The following is a 15,422-nucleotide window of genomic DNA, read 5'->3' on the forward strand; positions in this document are numbered from 1 at the left end:
TATTTGGAAAGGCAAGGACTGATCAGGATAGTCAACATGGCTTTGTCCATGAGAAAGAGGTTGAATAGGCTGGGGTTGTTTTCCCTGGAGCATCGGAAGCTGAGGGGTGACCTTATAGAGGTTTATAAAATCATGAGGGGCATGGATAGGATAAACAGACAAAGTCTTTTCCTGCGGTGAGGGCATAGGTTTAGGGTGAGAGGGGAAAGATATAGAAGGGACCTAAGGGGCAACTTTTTCACGCAGAGGGTGGTGCATGTATGGAATGAGCTGCCAGAAGAAGTGGTGGAGGCTGGTACAATTGCAACATTTAACAGGCATCTGGATGGGTATATGAATAGGAAGGATTTGGAGGGATATGGGCTGGGTACTGACGGGTGGGACTAGATTGGGTTGGGATATCTGGTCGGTATGGACAAGTTGGACTGAAGGGTCTGTTTCCATGCTGTACATCTCTATGACTTTTTGACTTTATGTTCCAAATCTGAGATACTCCTTATTGATCTCTTAAGGTAATTCACTTTACAACAAACTGCTCCCCCTGATGTTGACTCTTTTGAATTGTTGGGGACAATTTTATTCTGATCACTGTACGTTATCACCATCTGGTGGTTTCAGTGACCATTACAATTATAGTTTGATGTGAAATCAGCAGTAAACAGATTAGCTCGTGTGGCAGATTGTGTTGATAATTTATTTCGGGTAGAATTTAGTTAGTCCCAGCATTGCCAGAGTAATTGCAATTGTACCAATTCTCTTGTGAAATCAGAATAAGTGTGGTAGTTGTTGTATTATAAGGTCCACTGATGTTCCAGTTGATAAGGCAATTGTCGACTGGGTTATATACATCAGCGGATTCTACAAGCAAGCTTGTATCTCTACATAGTAAACTGATCTCAGTCAGGCCACTGCTTGAGATGCTACACTGTCTTAGAAGATCTCCTGGTGCTGGAGAACCCTATAGCATTGAAGGACCTCATTGGTTGGAGGTCTGCACAGAATGCGAGGACCTCAATGTGTTGGAATATCCTATTGCCTGGGAGAACCTCATTGTGTTGGAAGAACCAATTCCATATGAGGACCTCAATGTGTTGGAGGACCTTCTGATCTTGAAGGAACCACATGGTTATGGAGGACCTCATTCCATTGAACGATCTCATGTTAGGTGGTTTCAAAACACTGGAGGATCTGGATATTGGCACTGTGCCCCTGGGTATGGGCACAATGTAATTCATGGAGGAGGTTATGGGATGAAGATTACTGGAGCGAATTCCTCATCTCCACCGTTCCAGGGAAATGTCTGAACAAAGATCAAATGCTGCTCCTCCAAAAACAAGTTTCAGGAACAACCTTCCACCCAAAGTCCCAACACGTCCAACAGTTACTTATTGGAGTAGGGAGTCAGCTGATTAAATTGTATGAGATCTGGATTAATTCTGGAGGGGCAGACTATGACATTTAAGAAAATTAAAGGAATATTCAGGTAGGTGTTGAATTTTATCTAACAGGATTTTTGCAACTCTTTCAAACTTTATCAAAACATGCAAATAGGTTTGAGAGAGAAATATAACTGTATGTTAGGCTGGTGTTGTTTCTCAGGTGAGGTTGGCCCAGGTGTTGAGATGGATTCTCCAATATAACAGTGTCCTGATATTATTTTCTTGCAGCTTTTACTAATAGTCACGTGGACATCGCAACGCAGGGCTGGTTCATTGGCCTGATGTGTGCTGTGGCACTCCTTGTGCTGATTCTGCTGATTGTGTGCTTCATAAAGAGGAGCAGAGGAGGCAAATATCCAGGTAAGAAAGCTCAATGTGAAACTGAGGGTGGGCCTGCACAAGAGGCCATGTATTCCCAGTCGGAGATCAACTGGGATTCCCAAAAAGAGGGGGTCTGGCGTTCCCAATGGGAGAGGGTCTGGCGTTCCCAATGAGAGAGGGTCTGACGTTCCCAATGAGAGAGGGCCTGGTGTTCCCCATGAGAGAGGGTCTGGTGTTTCCAGTGGAGAAGGTCTGGCATTCCCAATGGGAGAGGATCTAGTTTTCCAAGTGGAATTGGGCTGGGAGTACCCAGAAAGAGAGAGCCTGGTGTTCCGAATGGGATAAGGCAGATGTCCTGTAATTTCAAAGTATTTTTTATGGGATGTGTGTTCTGTTGATAAGCCCAGCACCTGTTGCCTATCCCTAATTTCCGGGGTGGAACTGATTGAGTTCCTAAGGCCATCTCCAGAGGGCAGTTAAGAGTCAATTCATTTCCAATCCCAAACCAGAGCCTCGAGGGTGAGGTGCCAATTGGGGGTGTCAGATTCTCGATGGACCTTTAAGCAGAGACTCTGCCACCTCCAGTAAATGTAAAGGATTCCATTTGCAGTAACTGTAAAGAACAGGTGAGTGCTCCCTGGTGTCCCCACCAATGGTTACCTCTTAGACAAAAACCCACAAAAAAAACAGATTCCGTGGTCACTATTACATCGCAATTAGTGGGAGCTTGCTGAGTGTGAATTGGCTGCTAAGTTTCCAACATTAGAGCAGTGTCAACATTTTTTAAATTCCTTCCTTAGTTCTAAAGTGCTTTGTGATACCCTGAGGTTGTAAAAGGGTGCTATCATAGTGCCGGTTCTGCTGTCTTTTTACTGTTTCATAACATTTTTATACCTTTCATTTCCTCTCCTCCTTCCAGTTAAGACGACAGAAGAAAACCGGCCCTCACAAGATGACAATGGATACCTGTAGGTCACTGTGTTTATCTAATCGATACATTTTTGTTAGAATTGGGAGACCCTCGCTCCACACTCTACCCCTTCTCTTCCCTCCCCAGGGATAGCCAATAGCCACTGAACCTTGTGTGTTCTATAGGGGTCTGCCCAGTCCAAGAATTGGGTTCTATCTGCTCTCCTAGAATGTCCCTGTCATCTCAGCCCCTCTCCCTGTGTCTCAAAGTGTTGGACCCCGTCAGGAAAATACATTAAGACCCACCTGAGATAAAGGATCTTATGGGATAAGTGAGACATCAGAAGCTTCAGATGTTGCACTTGTGTCTATAATGATCATCTCGATCCCAACACTCCCCATCAGCCAAAGAAATATCAATATTTACAGACATTGGTGGGAAGAAGGGTTGGGGGGGACGGACTGCAGACCATGCACACTCACCAGTTGTGTGTACGAAAGCTGTGCAGTGAGTTTGTTCGATCTTGGTCAAAGGTCCATCTGCAATGGTTGGGTCATCAGTTCATTTAACATTGGCATCTTAACGAGGGATATATTCGAAGTCAGAACAGCAAGATTTGTTGGCATCAGTGACTTCAAGTTTCTGCAACATAACCAGAATGCACACGAGTTTTGATTGTTAATGCAAAGTGTCTCATAAAATACTTAGATGCTCTGACCTCAAGTTTATCAAAAGTGAAGGAAAGATATTAACACAAGGTGCAACTCAACTGTTAAAATATACCCATAAAATGTCAGGTGCTAAGAGTTCGGTGTTCCTCAGTTTAAGAGGCATTCAAACATTCGATTGTCTTTACTCACTGATTCTTGTGCAGAGTTTCAAAGGGCCCAGCCAGTCTTTACATCATGTATTAAATGTTAATACATCTATAGGACTGTAAGATGTAGGAGTAGAAATAAGCCATTTGGCCCATCAAGGCCACTCCACCTTTCAATGAGATCATGGCTCTCTTCCTAATCCATAACTTCACTTTCCTGCCTTTTTCCCCATAATTTTCAATTCCCATTCACATTAAAACTCTGTACATCTCAGTCTTCCATATACTTAATGACCCAGCCTCAACAGCTCTCTACGGTAAAGAATTCCACAGATACACTCCCCTCCAAAAATGAAATTCCTCCTCATCTCTGTCTTAAGTGACTCTTTACTCTGAGGTGATGCCTTCTGGTCCTAGACTCTCCCACAAGAACAAACAACCTTTCAACATTTACTTTGTCACGTTCCCCCCCCCCCGCCTCCATTTCTCCTATCATTTCTTAAATAAGGCAACCAAAATTGTTCACAGAATTCTAAGCGAGGTCAAATGCCTTGAGTCATTTTAGCAAGACCTCCCAATTCTTATATTCCATTCCCTTTGATATAAAAGCCTAAAGTCCATTTGTCTTCCCTACTATTCACTGAACTCTTAGATATTTTTAACCAACCCATTCACACAGATTATGATACACCTTTGGAGCAGGTGAGAATTGAATGCAGGTGCTCCTGGTCCAAAGGTTGGGACATTTTCACTGCACCACAAGAGCCCCTCCTATTGGATGTAGTGTGCTAGCTTTTTGTGATTCATATATAAAGACCAACCTTTGTACTGTGGCTTCCTGCAATTTTTCTCCATTTAAATAATATTCATCTCTTTTATGATTCCTGCCAAAGTGTATTACCTCATATTTTCCCACAGTATGTTCCAATAATCTGTGCTGTTTGACTCACAGCATTGGGACTATCATAACGTTATACTGCACAGAAGAAGCCCATTGTGACTTTGCCATTTTAAGCTTTATTTTACAGTCATGTTTATCCTGCCCTGTTGCCACCAAAAAAGCTTTTCATCCTGCTTGTTCATTAGTCCTGATTTATGTTGGAGACTACGCTGTGACCTAACCTTAACCACGTCCCGAATCTCATGTTGTCCTTACCATCAGATCATCCTCCTCCAGAAACCTCCAAGCTCACTCAAACCAGGTACCAGCCACTGGACTTGACCTCACCCACTCATGACTCAAAATAAACTCAGACCCAACTGTTCAGCTATTGTTGATCGGGTACACACAGAAACTCTTCCTGATCATCCCAAAGAGATTTTCAACATTTCTGTTCATTTTGTCAAACTTATCATTAGGGATGAGAAATAAATGTTGGGCATGTGAAAACATAAGTATAATAAAAAGCAATATGTGTAGCAGGTTCTGTGTTCAAGCACAACCTTGGGTCTCCCATCTCTGATTTTGTTTTTAGTCTTATCAAATGCTTTATTTTACTGCGTAAATTTGTTTTCTGTTTTTATAGTTCATGACACCACCCTAAACCCTCAGGATAACAAGAGTTCTAATATAAATAATACCTAGAAGTTAAAAGATTTTTTCTAATTTGACTAGATGAGGAATAAATCTTAAGTGTTAAATCTTCAGACAAGCGATCTTAACGTTAAACCATGACTTAACAAAACTGATAATAAAAGCAAACTACTATGGATGCTGGAAATCTGAACTAAGAACAGAACATGCTGAAGAAATTTAACAGGTCTAGCAGTGTCTGGAAAGAGAAACTGAAAAATTCTGAAGAGTCATATTGTACTGAAAATGCTAACTCTGATTCTGCAGCATTTTCTGTTTTAATTTTATACCTAACAAAGCTTCATGTTTAAAAATAGTAAAAAGGAGTTACAGTTATAGTATTTCCAACTTACAAAGATTTACGTAGTCACATGGGTCTAGAAAGAAGTGAGAGATGGAGCAGCAGACAAATTATATCAGCAGGGAGGAAAAGAACAATCAGTGTTTGCAATAACAAGGCCATTTTGATACTGCGCCAGTCAGACATCAAAGCTGTGTATTTATTTTCGCAAGGCAGTAGTTTTAAAGAGAAGCTGAGAGCGACTTAATTCTTGCAAACTGTCTAATCTTTCAAAATACCTTCATAAACTCATATTCTCCAGACTATAAGGAGAACCTAAATGACTGTGAATTCTAGGGGCCTGACCCCAACACGGTTCCTGATGCAGCGATCAGAAGTAAGGTTCAAAATTAATACATTCCCTTTCTTTCTTCCAAATGTGGGACTGTCACAACCAATCCCAAAAATGTCCCAACTAAGGTCAATGCACAACTCAACATAAATGAGCAGGTGATGATGGATCACTCTGTTGATTTACTTAGGGATTGTCTGACAGAGGTTGGACTGTGTTTGGTGGTGGGGGGGGAGCAGGGGAGGAGGGTAGGATAGTGATTTGAAACTCGAAACCTGTTTGATTCCTATTCCTCATACCCACAACCCACTGCATCCCACCACCACAGAAAGGGATGGTGAGACCCATCCAGTTCCCATTTCCATTCCACTCTGTTTACTGTGTTCCACGTCCTGGCATTTGTAATTTCTTGTTTATTGTCCCGATCTTGTTCTGTTGTAAAGGTGTCTCAGTGCATATTAACACTCACCAATGCCTTTATGTTTCTTTGTTCATCGCTCCCTAGACCCAGGCTGGACAAGAGGTATTACTGTGAACTTCAGAATTATACAAACCAATTGCCTTTCCCGCTCATGAATTCTAAATCAGAGGCTTTTTTTTAACCTTACACACGAGATATTGTGTGGGTTGTGGTCAATTATGAAGCACTTTCATTTATAACGTGGTGGGGGGGGGGGGGGGGGGGGGGGGTCAACACTGTAATATTTGTCCTGAATCACTCCAAATGCCAAAGACTGAATTTTGAAGTTATACAGTGAGAAATGGAAAGGTGATCAAAGAATTTGGAGGTGCTCAAAGTTAGATAGGGTCCATTACAACAAAAGGAAATAACTAGCTAGCATCAACATGATCTCATTTTTAATTTTAATCATTCCAATACAGAACTAAGTTCTACACAGTAAATATCTCTCTAATTTTGACTGTGTGAACACATGTTTCGGTTTATCCCACATTTTGCTCCAAATCGCACATCATCCTGACTAGGATATAGGTCAGCCATTCCTTCATAATCATCAAGACAAATGTTTGCAATTCCGTTCCTAATGACATTGCAGCAACCCCTTGATCACACAGTAGATCAAGAAGTCAACTCACCACCAGCTTATCAAAGGCCAACAAAGGATGGACACCAAATACTGCTCTTACCCATGATGTCCACATCCCAGGAATGAAGTAGGTTAGGGTAAAGACGTTGGGGTCTTGAAAGAAATGGTATTACTTACAGCACCCACCTACATAGCTACAGGTAGGGGACAGGAACACCCTGACAGCAAATTACTTTCAACCAGAGAATATCCAAAACAAGGGAAAAGTCTCTCTTTGCTGAGGTAGAAGATGAATAAAATCATTTATTTTCTAGTTTATGGGTCTCAAGGCTACACAGGAAGATCCCAAATTTTCCCATTTCAAGTCTCAATTGTCAACACTGTGCTAAATGTTGCACTGGTCCTTTCGTCTGTCAGGGACAGTTATACTAGGCAATATCCACACAACATCAGCATGTTAATGTATTGGCAAGGAAATCTCCTAGAAAGCATGTATCTCCACAGTGATACAGTGGATTAAATAATTAATAATTATTAAATTCTGATAATTGGATTACACAGACAAGACTCACATTCCCTTCAGAATGGAAGTGTGGTCCAATTGAAAGTGTTCAAGATGATCAAAGTAGTTGATGGAGTAGCTAGAGAGAAACTATTTCTGCTAGTAAAGGGGTTAAGAGCAAGGGAGACTAACCTTAAAATAAAAGCTGGGCCAAAAAATACTTTTTCTCTCCAAGGCAGTGGTGTATGTAGAGTTTACTCCCTTGGAAGACCATTGAGGCTGGAAGTCAATTGATAATTTCAACACTGAGATTGACAGAGCAGTACGTAAGGGTGTAAAGGATTGGGAAATGAAGGTGTGTAGATGGACTTAGAATGAAGATATCCCATGATCCAGTTGAGGGAGTCAAAGTATAGAAAGGAAGATTTAACAGTACCTGACTTAGCAAATTGATCCTAACACTGAATGTCTGAGCTTAGAAAAACACTATATTTTCTTATTTAAAGTGATTGTCCATTCATATTTTCCTTAAATTAAGTAGGACATCTTGACATGTATGTAGCAATGTTCCTGATTGCAAATTATTACTAAATGTAGACTTAGTGTGAAGTGGAAGGGAATTGATAGATAAATAGCAGTATATTACCCATCAGTAGCATGGGTAGATCCTTATCATGTTAACACTATGTTTCAGAGTGACTGTGCTGTCTTTTATTAAGATAGAAAACATTTTTAAATGAATAATTCTAAACCATTTAAATCAGTACTTAGTATGACATTGCTGAAGCACAAATGATGGAAGATCAGAAAATGTGTCCCATTTAAAACCCATCCATGAAAAGGGATTGTCACAAATGAACTCCTTCCCTAATCAACCACTTCCCGCATAATATTCCATTCTCGATCTTGGATTTCAGGAAATAATGGTCACAGCACTACCTGAATATTAAAACATGTGCAGTTTCTATGGCAGCAATCACAGACTAAACTGATCTGGGTCAATTAAACCTGAGGCCTGGGTGGCCATTAAGGACAAACATCTAGTTTTTAGATGCTAGGCACCTTGTGGATGTCCCGGAGAGTTTTATTACTTCAGTCTCATTTTGTTTAGCTCCTGATCACTCCACGTCATTCACCCTTTTCTGTTCATAAGTACACATGCATGAAGCAACCCTCTGTTTTCCAATGCAATGACCTAAGAGCATGTTGAACATTGAAAACGCCAAGTTAAGATGATGTGATTGGTTTGGATTTCTGGACTGAACTTTTGGGCTGGAGAAACCAAACTGGGAAATGGCCAAGACTTGAGGTGCTCATTGTCTCTTAATAAAAATAAATTCTAGATTTTCATTCAGAAACTTAGAGCAAGTCAAATGATATACATATTCCCATTCAGGTGTTGGCTTTTGTGTGCAAAGAGGAGCCCAGATCTCAGTACGATGGTTTAGATTATGTTGAAGGTGCATCAAGTATAAAAATGGCAAGGAGAAGCTGCTATCTTGTGCAACAAGATGATTCATTTGCAAAAGAAATCCAAACTCACTGACATTTTTCTTGGCATCCACTGATCTGAATATGATGTAGAGTCAGATGTAAAGTATTTGATTTTCTTATCTGATTGCATGTACAAATGCTGATGGTTGGGAAGTAAGATTTAAGATGACCTTGGTTTGGTGCCAGAGGGTAGTTTTTCCAACAATTGAAGGTATCTTAATCTGACCTGCTAAAGGTTTTTAAAATGCTAAGTGAATACTATGGGAATATTCTGGGGAAAAGAAGCTATTTTTGCAGACTAGGGTGTCGAGGACTAGTGAGCATAACCATAGTTTAGAGCCTGATCTTTCAGGAGGGTTATTAAGAATCATTTCGCTGTGCAAAGGGTGGTGGAAGTTTGGAATTCTTTTCTGCCAATGGCAACTTGTTAATTTTAAATCTGAGATGAATCGATCTTTATTTACCAAAGGTAAATGGGGCACAATTGTGGAGTTAGGTCATTGATCTTACTGAATGATGGAGGCGGCTCAAGGGGCTGAATGGTCTCCTCCTTCTCCTGTGATCCAATCAATCTAGGTGAATGGATCAAAATGGCCGAGGTTCTGTAGTGGCACAATTGACGTGGAACTACTTTCTCAGATCTGCAGTGATGTCAAATGTAGCTTTGATTTGTTCTGAGAATGTTGATTTGTCATTACGTGTTTGTAGACATTTCTGTTACGGTTTTCCATTTGTCCTGCCTGTTTGAAATGGATTTATAAGGGGATAGGTTTAGAGCAAGAATGTGGAAACCAGTTCAATGTTTGAGGTTCTCGTTTAAAGCATAGGAAGAGTTGAGGGCTGTAATATTTTGGAATCAAATTGAAGCAAAATCAACTTCTGTCATATTTGCAGTGGAAATCTAAACTCTTCTAATTGGGACTAGAGCTGATTGTTTTATGTTTAGAATTAGGATTTAATCTGGATTAGAATTAGAGTGGATTTTTACCTTTCCTAAATCAGGATTGTTATCAGGGGCCACAGATAATTTCTCAATTGAGAATCCTTCAATTCTCAAATCTCCAAAAGAAGGAAGTGAGTGTAAAATGAATTCCAGAGGGGGTTAAATACTGAAGTCCTAACCAATCTCTTTTTATTCTGTTTGCCTTGTCCATGCCTCCATCATCCTTCCTCTGCCTTACATATTCCACTAACGGGAAACACAGATCTCTAGAAAGGTAAGGAGAGCTGTTAATTTGTGAAGTGTTTTCAGAACATTTGGCTTTGAATTGTACATGCTGTTCCATGCACTGATTCACCAGGCTAACGCTGATATCATTGTAAAGGTTAGGGCTGTGTGATGAATACAAGCTGATCACTAAAGGAGACTGTTGAGGAAAGCCCAATGTGCATCATTTGTCAATCCACTTAACCGAGTGCCATGTGATATTTTTCTCATAAGGGTTCCATAGCCCTATGCTGATGGGTTAAAGAATCAGTAGTAGTGCCCCTTCCTCCGAAACAGGAGACCTAGATTCAAGTCCTACCTGCTCCTGTAACATCTCTGAGCAGGTCAATTTGGAAGAAATCTAACCCTAGGTTGTTGAAGCGCACATTGCGTGGCAATTGCGCCACTTGGGAAGGAGGGAGGGACATTATTATTAATCTGTTATTAACATCAATCCTCTTTATATTGACCCAGTGATAATGAAGACAGCAAGAAGCCTCAAGGCAGTCAGTCTTCAGTGGATGGGACAGTGAAGCAAGAGGAGAGCGATGACAGCATAGTCATCTACGGTGATGGGGATGGCAATTCTCGCTTTGGCGAGGACGGTTCCTTCATCGGTCAGTACACGGTCAAAAAGGACAAAGAGGAGACCGAGGGTAATGACAGCTCCGAAGCTACGTCTCCAGTCAATCCCGCCTATTCCTTGGCACAAATGTGAAAAGTAAGGTGAAACCCAAAACTCAAAGCATATGGGCACAGGTGCTAGCAAGACAGTAACTACATTTGATTTATCCACCAATATCCGAGCATATGGAAAACAGAAGCAAAGTGTGATTTGGCAAACGTGAGGGACCAAATAATGAAGCCGGCAAGAGAGGATACGTGAAGAGTAAGGAGAATTAATGAAAGGGGCAACGTGGAAGGTAGAGTGATTTATCAGGCTTTTGGAGTAACGTAGCCCTCGAGCTCCCCCACCTCCATGTGTTGCTGTTAAGCCCCAGTAGCCTATCTCTCAAGAGTAAGAAAACAAATTCTGGAAACTGCTATTTTTCTTCCCATCCATTTTAGATTGCAAGTGACACAATTTTGGAGTAACTTCTAACATTGTGTATAGATAATGCTACCTAGGGATTCCTCATATTCCACTTGCAAGCTCTGTCCTTGTCTCGAGCTATCATGAGGCCACAGCTCTACACAGGATGAACATGAAGATTTTTATCACTACGCTTTGTTTTTGAACAGTACTTAATTTTAAGATGCAGCAACATTAATATGATGTAAGAGAACTGTCTGTATGTTGACTGGTGCCTCTCGGATCACCTTTATTTTAAATTATATGCTTCTTAACATTGAGGGTTAGACAGCCGTCGAGCAGGCCAGCATTGCAGATATATCTGGAGCAATGATTAGTCAGAGCAAAACAAGCTATCTGTGCCTAAGGAGCTGCTTAAATGTGATGCATAATAAAATAGGTAATTTCTGACAGGTGCCATTTGACAGGTCAGGACCAAGTGCTGTGATTTTCTAAAGAAAATTATCGTGCATTCTTTGAGCTCATGATTGATGCACACTTCTATTTGCTGAATAATTAACTCCACTTCTTGCCCCAGTCAGCAGAAAACGGAATGTCCTGGTCTCACCGTTCAGCAGCAGTTTAGAACGCTCTGCTTCTGAAACTGACGCTTGACAGAATGAAACCAGGACTGTGCAGACACCTTACGTTATACTGCTTTCCATTTACATTGACAGTTCAGATGGCACTTCCACATACAGCAGCTGCAATGTTAGCAGTCCTGCAACAATTGACTTACATGTAGCAGATCCAAGTGATGTTTCTCATGTCCTTAAAGTAAGCCCTCTCCCCTTCTTGTGCCCCCACTCAGCTCCTTTCTACTCAACCTCAGCTTTCAATATTCGGTCTTCAGTAGCTGAAAACACTTGTCTATCTCCTTTAGGTCTTCTGGGCATTGACCCTTACTCCTCACTTGACTGAATGATCAATCCTCAATCTTGTATGTTCTCCAGTAAACTGTTAATTTTCTCCAATTAATAATAGGTTTGAAACTAATCACCAACCACCTCTTCTTTCAGGTTGAAGCCCCGCCCACTGTAATACAAAGTTCTGTATCTACTTCTGTCCTACATAACTCTAAGTAGGACAAGAAGGATCGACAACTCAAGTTGTAACATAACCCTGAAAACTCAAAATGAATGAAGCAATAAAATAATATGAGGACTTACATGGTCTTAATTCTTAGACTTGTGGCCATTAGCTAAGCTCTCAATCTTGCTTAAAGTGGTACCTTGCGAGATTTCAAGGCAAGAATTATTCCAGTGCCAAGTTCAATTGCCTTGTTGAAAGTCAAAACTATATTTCCTTTCCATAGAAACAGCATTGCTAATATATAGACATATCCTGGCAAGTTTTTTTTCTTGACTTAATAATCCCTAATGTTCACCTAAAACCATTTTCTGCTCCAAGTTCCTATACAGATAATTTCAAAATATCGGCTTCCAAAAAAGTTCCGATCTATTCACTTTATCCATATGTTCGTATGACGGACTATTCTTCACTAGCCTGGATGACCGCAGATCCAACGACACTGAAGTTCAACATTTTTCAGACCAAAACAGCCCGCTTGATTGGCACTCCATCCATAGTATTAAAACTTCTGCCCCATCCACCATCGACGCCGAGTAACAACAGTGTATACCACCTGCAGGGTGTGCTGCAGTGACTCACCAAGGCACCTTCCAAACCCATGGCTTGTACCATCTACAGAGGAACCTCGATTATCTGAATGACATGGGCGGGGAATGTTTTGTGTGGATAATCGAATGCGGATAACACCGTTTAGACAAGCATCAGAATCTTGTGATCTTGCCAGATAATCCGAAATTCAAACAATCGAGTGCTGGATAATCGAGGTTCCTCTGTAGAAGGATGAGGGCAGCTGATACACAGGAACATCACTAGTTCCCGTCTCAACATCCTAACCTGGAACTATCTCACTGTACCTTTATTGTTGCCAGGTTGAAATCCCTCTGTAACAGTGCTGTGGGCGTACTGACACCACACTAAATGCAGCAGTTCAAGAAGGAAGCTTCTATCCACTTATTCAAGGGAAGTTAGACACGGACAATAAATGCCGGCCTTGCCAGTGATGCCGACTATATTTATTTTTCCAAAACTCCCAGTCCTCAACAACTCTGGTTAAAAGCTTAGTCACCATTCATCAAAACAAATTGAAACCTCAAGCTGTCTCCTGCCTTTGTTAACCACACTACACTCCAACTACTTTCTTAAACCAGTCATCACTTACACATGTTAATAACTGTCTAGATTAAAATATTAAGACACGGAATCAAGTTTCCTCACATTTTTGAAACTAGATTCCTTCTGTTTGAGTCAGAAGTCACATGACGCCAGGCTATAGTCCAACAGGTTTATTGAAAACACAAGCTTTCGACGAATCACTTCACCTGATGAAGGAGCAGCGCTCCGAAAGCTTGTGATTCCAAATAAACCTGTTGGACTACAACCTGGTGTTGTGTGACTTCTGACTTCATCCGCCCCAGTTCAACGCCTGCATCTCCACATCATGGCTACCTTCTGTTTGAGACAACGTGGCGACGTGGTGGGATATCAGAGCATCCCTCTGACTTTATCATGACCCGAGCCAATTTACTTGTACTGAGGGTCACAACATACAGGGAGGGGTCACTGTTGGTTCCTGTTACTGTGAGGACCTGGAGCGTTCCTGGAGAATGCACCGTGGATTTGCAGGCTTCATTTTTAGGACTGAGCTTTGTTCTGAAGATGAAATTTGACAGTAGGAAAGGTCTCCACCAGACCTTATCCCTTCAATAAAATGTTTTGGGTCTGCTATGCCTTCCTCAGGACTGACTGTTACCTTCCTCTGATCCTGGGGCAGTGCCGGTAACATGTAGGAGTGCATGAAAAGCTACCAAGTCTCACTTCTCCTCTATTATGTGCTCCTAGCAGACGGGGAAATGGTGCTGGAGTAACTGCTGGAAGTTTTCCTCGGCACAATGGGAGAGAAAGGATAGAAATACGGACAAAGGGCGTTTACAATCTGACTTCAGGCAGAATAGGAGAGAGTTAGCTAGGCTTTGATGTCCTGCCTATTAGACTATTGACGTATAAGGTACTCTTGTGTGTTTTTGGTAACCCAAATTCTTCAAGTCTGGAAGAGCCTTTACACATCCACTGAAGGCCTATTTTTCAAAATGTAAATTCCATGTGATTTTTTGTTGTTGTAAATTGAGTCTCATTGATTCCTATGTTAATTGCTTATGCTCCCATTCAGAAATCCAACCTCAGGACTTCACCTGTGTATAATGGAGCAGGATGTGTGGGGTTAGTCCAGTGGAGGGAATTAAACTTCTTGTGTTGGAATATCCAACAGAGATAGGGTGGAATGCTTGTTTAACACATGACCAATCGATACCATCAGTTTTCCATTGGATGAGTTAACTTAAAAGTTAACTCTTACATGTCTGAATGCTAGAATAGGGATTGAATCGAATGTGGTACAGTGGTGTAATGCCATTGCAGCAGTTGGCTATCAGTTACATACACTTTAATATGGCCCATTAATGCCCTCCTCCTCCCTTCAGTGATAGAGATGTGTATGTTACATGGAACAAATATTACTTTACCTTCCTTTGAGAGATGGCTAATTCCTTGCTTCCTAAGGTATTTCAATAAGAATCAAACTCCCTGCCTGCAGCTAAACCAAACCCTATTAGGGCTTGTATCTCTTTGCCAAATTCCCTCGCTTTTCCTCCAACGCCAACCCCTGTCCAACTGAAACTTGACTCTTCTCTGAGTAAAAACTATTTACAGTAACCATTGTGATTCTGCCACTACTCCCACCCTCTATCCCCACTTCCCGGCTCTTCTCAGATTCAATCGATTGAGAGGTTGATCTGGCAGGTTAAAAGAAAGAGCACACATTTGTAAATACCATTAGCATTGAAGGTATAGACTGATATCAGGGACATGTCCAGTGCGCACTGACCGTGGACTAGCACACATACCAAGCTTGGCCTACCAACCCATCACCTCCAAGAGATGTGCGCCTTTTATATAGAAAGTGTCTGTCTGTTTTCTGCCAAGTGCAATGCTAAACAAATAAATGGTTTTTTTAGATTACTTACAGTGTGGAAACAGGCCCTTCGGCCCAACAAGTCCACACCGCCCCGCCGAAGCGTAACCCACCCATACCCCTACATCTACATCCACTCCTTACCTAACACTACGGGCAATTTAGCATGGCCAATTCACCTGACCTGCACATCTTTGGACTGTGGGAGGAAACCGGAGCACCCGGAGGAAACCCACGCAGACACGGGGAGAACGTGCAAACTCCACACAGTCAGTCGCCTGAGGCGGGAATAGAACCCGGGTCTCTGGCGCTGTGAGGCAGCAGTGCTAACCACTGTGCCACCGTGCCG

General features: G+C 41.6%; 1 protein-coding gene across 13 annotated transcripts in view; it reads left to right on the forward strand.

Annotated features, from left to right (window-relative positions):
• Window positions 1-15,208, forward strand: part of nfasca (neurofascin homolog (chicken) a) — a 306,806-nt gene extending 291,598 nt beyond the window's left edge. For 10 of the 13 annotated variants that reach the window (XM_072563836.1, XM_072563843.1, XM_072563844.1 and 7 more), the window contains 4 exons: window positions 1,668-1,799; window positions 2,680-2,728; window positions 9,940-9,951; window positions 10,416-15,208. In XM_072563836.1, the coding sequence (XP_072419937.1) occupies window positions 1,668-1,799; window positions 2,680-2,728; window positions 9,940-9,951; window positions 10,416-10,659 (437 nt within the window). In that variant the 3' untranslated portion in view covers window positions 10,660-15,208. The remainder of the gene's footprint in view (window positions 1-1,667; window positions 1,800-2,679; window positions 2,729-9,939; window positions 9,952-10,415) is intronic. The other 3 variants (XM_072563847.1, XM_072563848.1, XM_072563841.1) reach the window with 2 other exon arrangements.
• Window positions 15,209-15,422: the final 214 nt, after the last annotated feature.

This window comes from Chiloscyllium punctatum, chromosome 45, assembly GCF_047496795.1.
Source record: "Chiloscyllium punctatum isolate Juve2018m chromosome 45, sChiPun1.3, whole genome shotgun sequence".
NCBI lineage: Eukaryota > Metazoa > Chordata > Chondrichthyes > Orectolobiformes > Hemiscylliidae > Chiloscyllium > Chiloscyllium punctatum.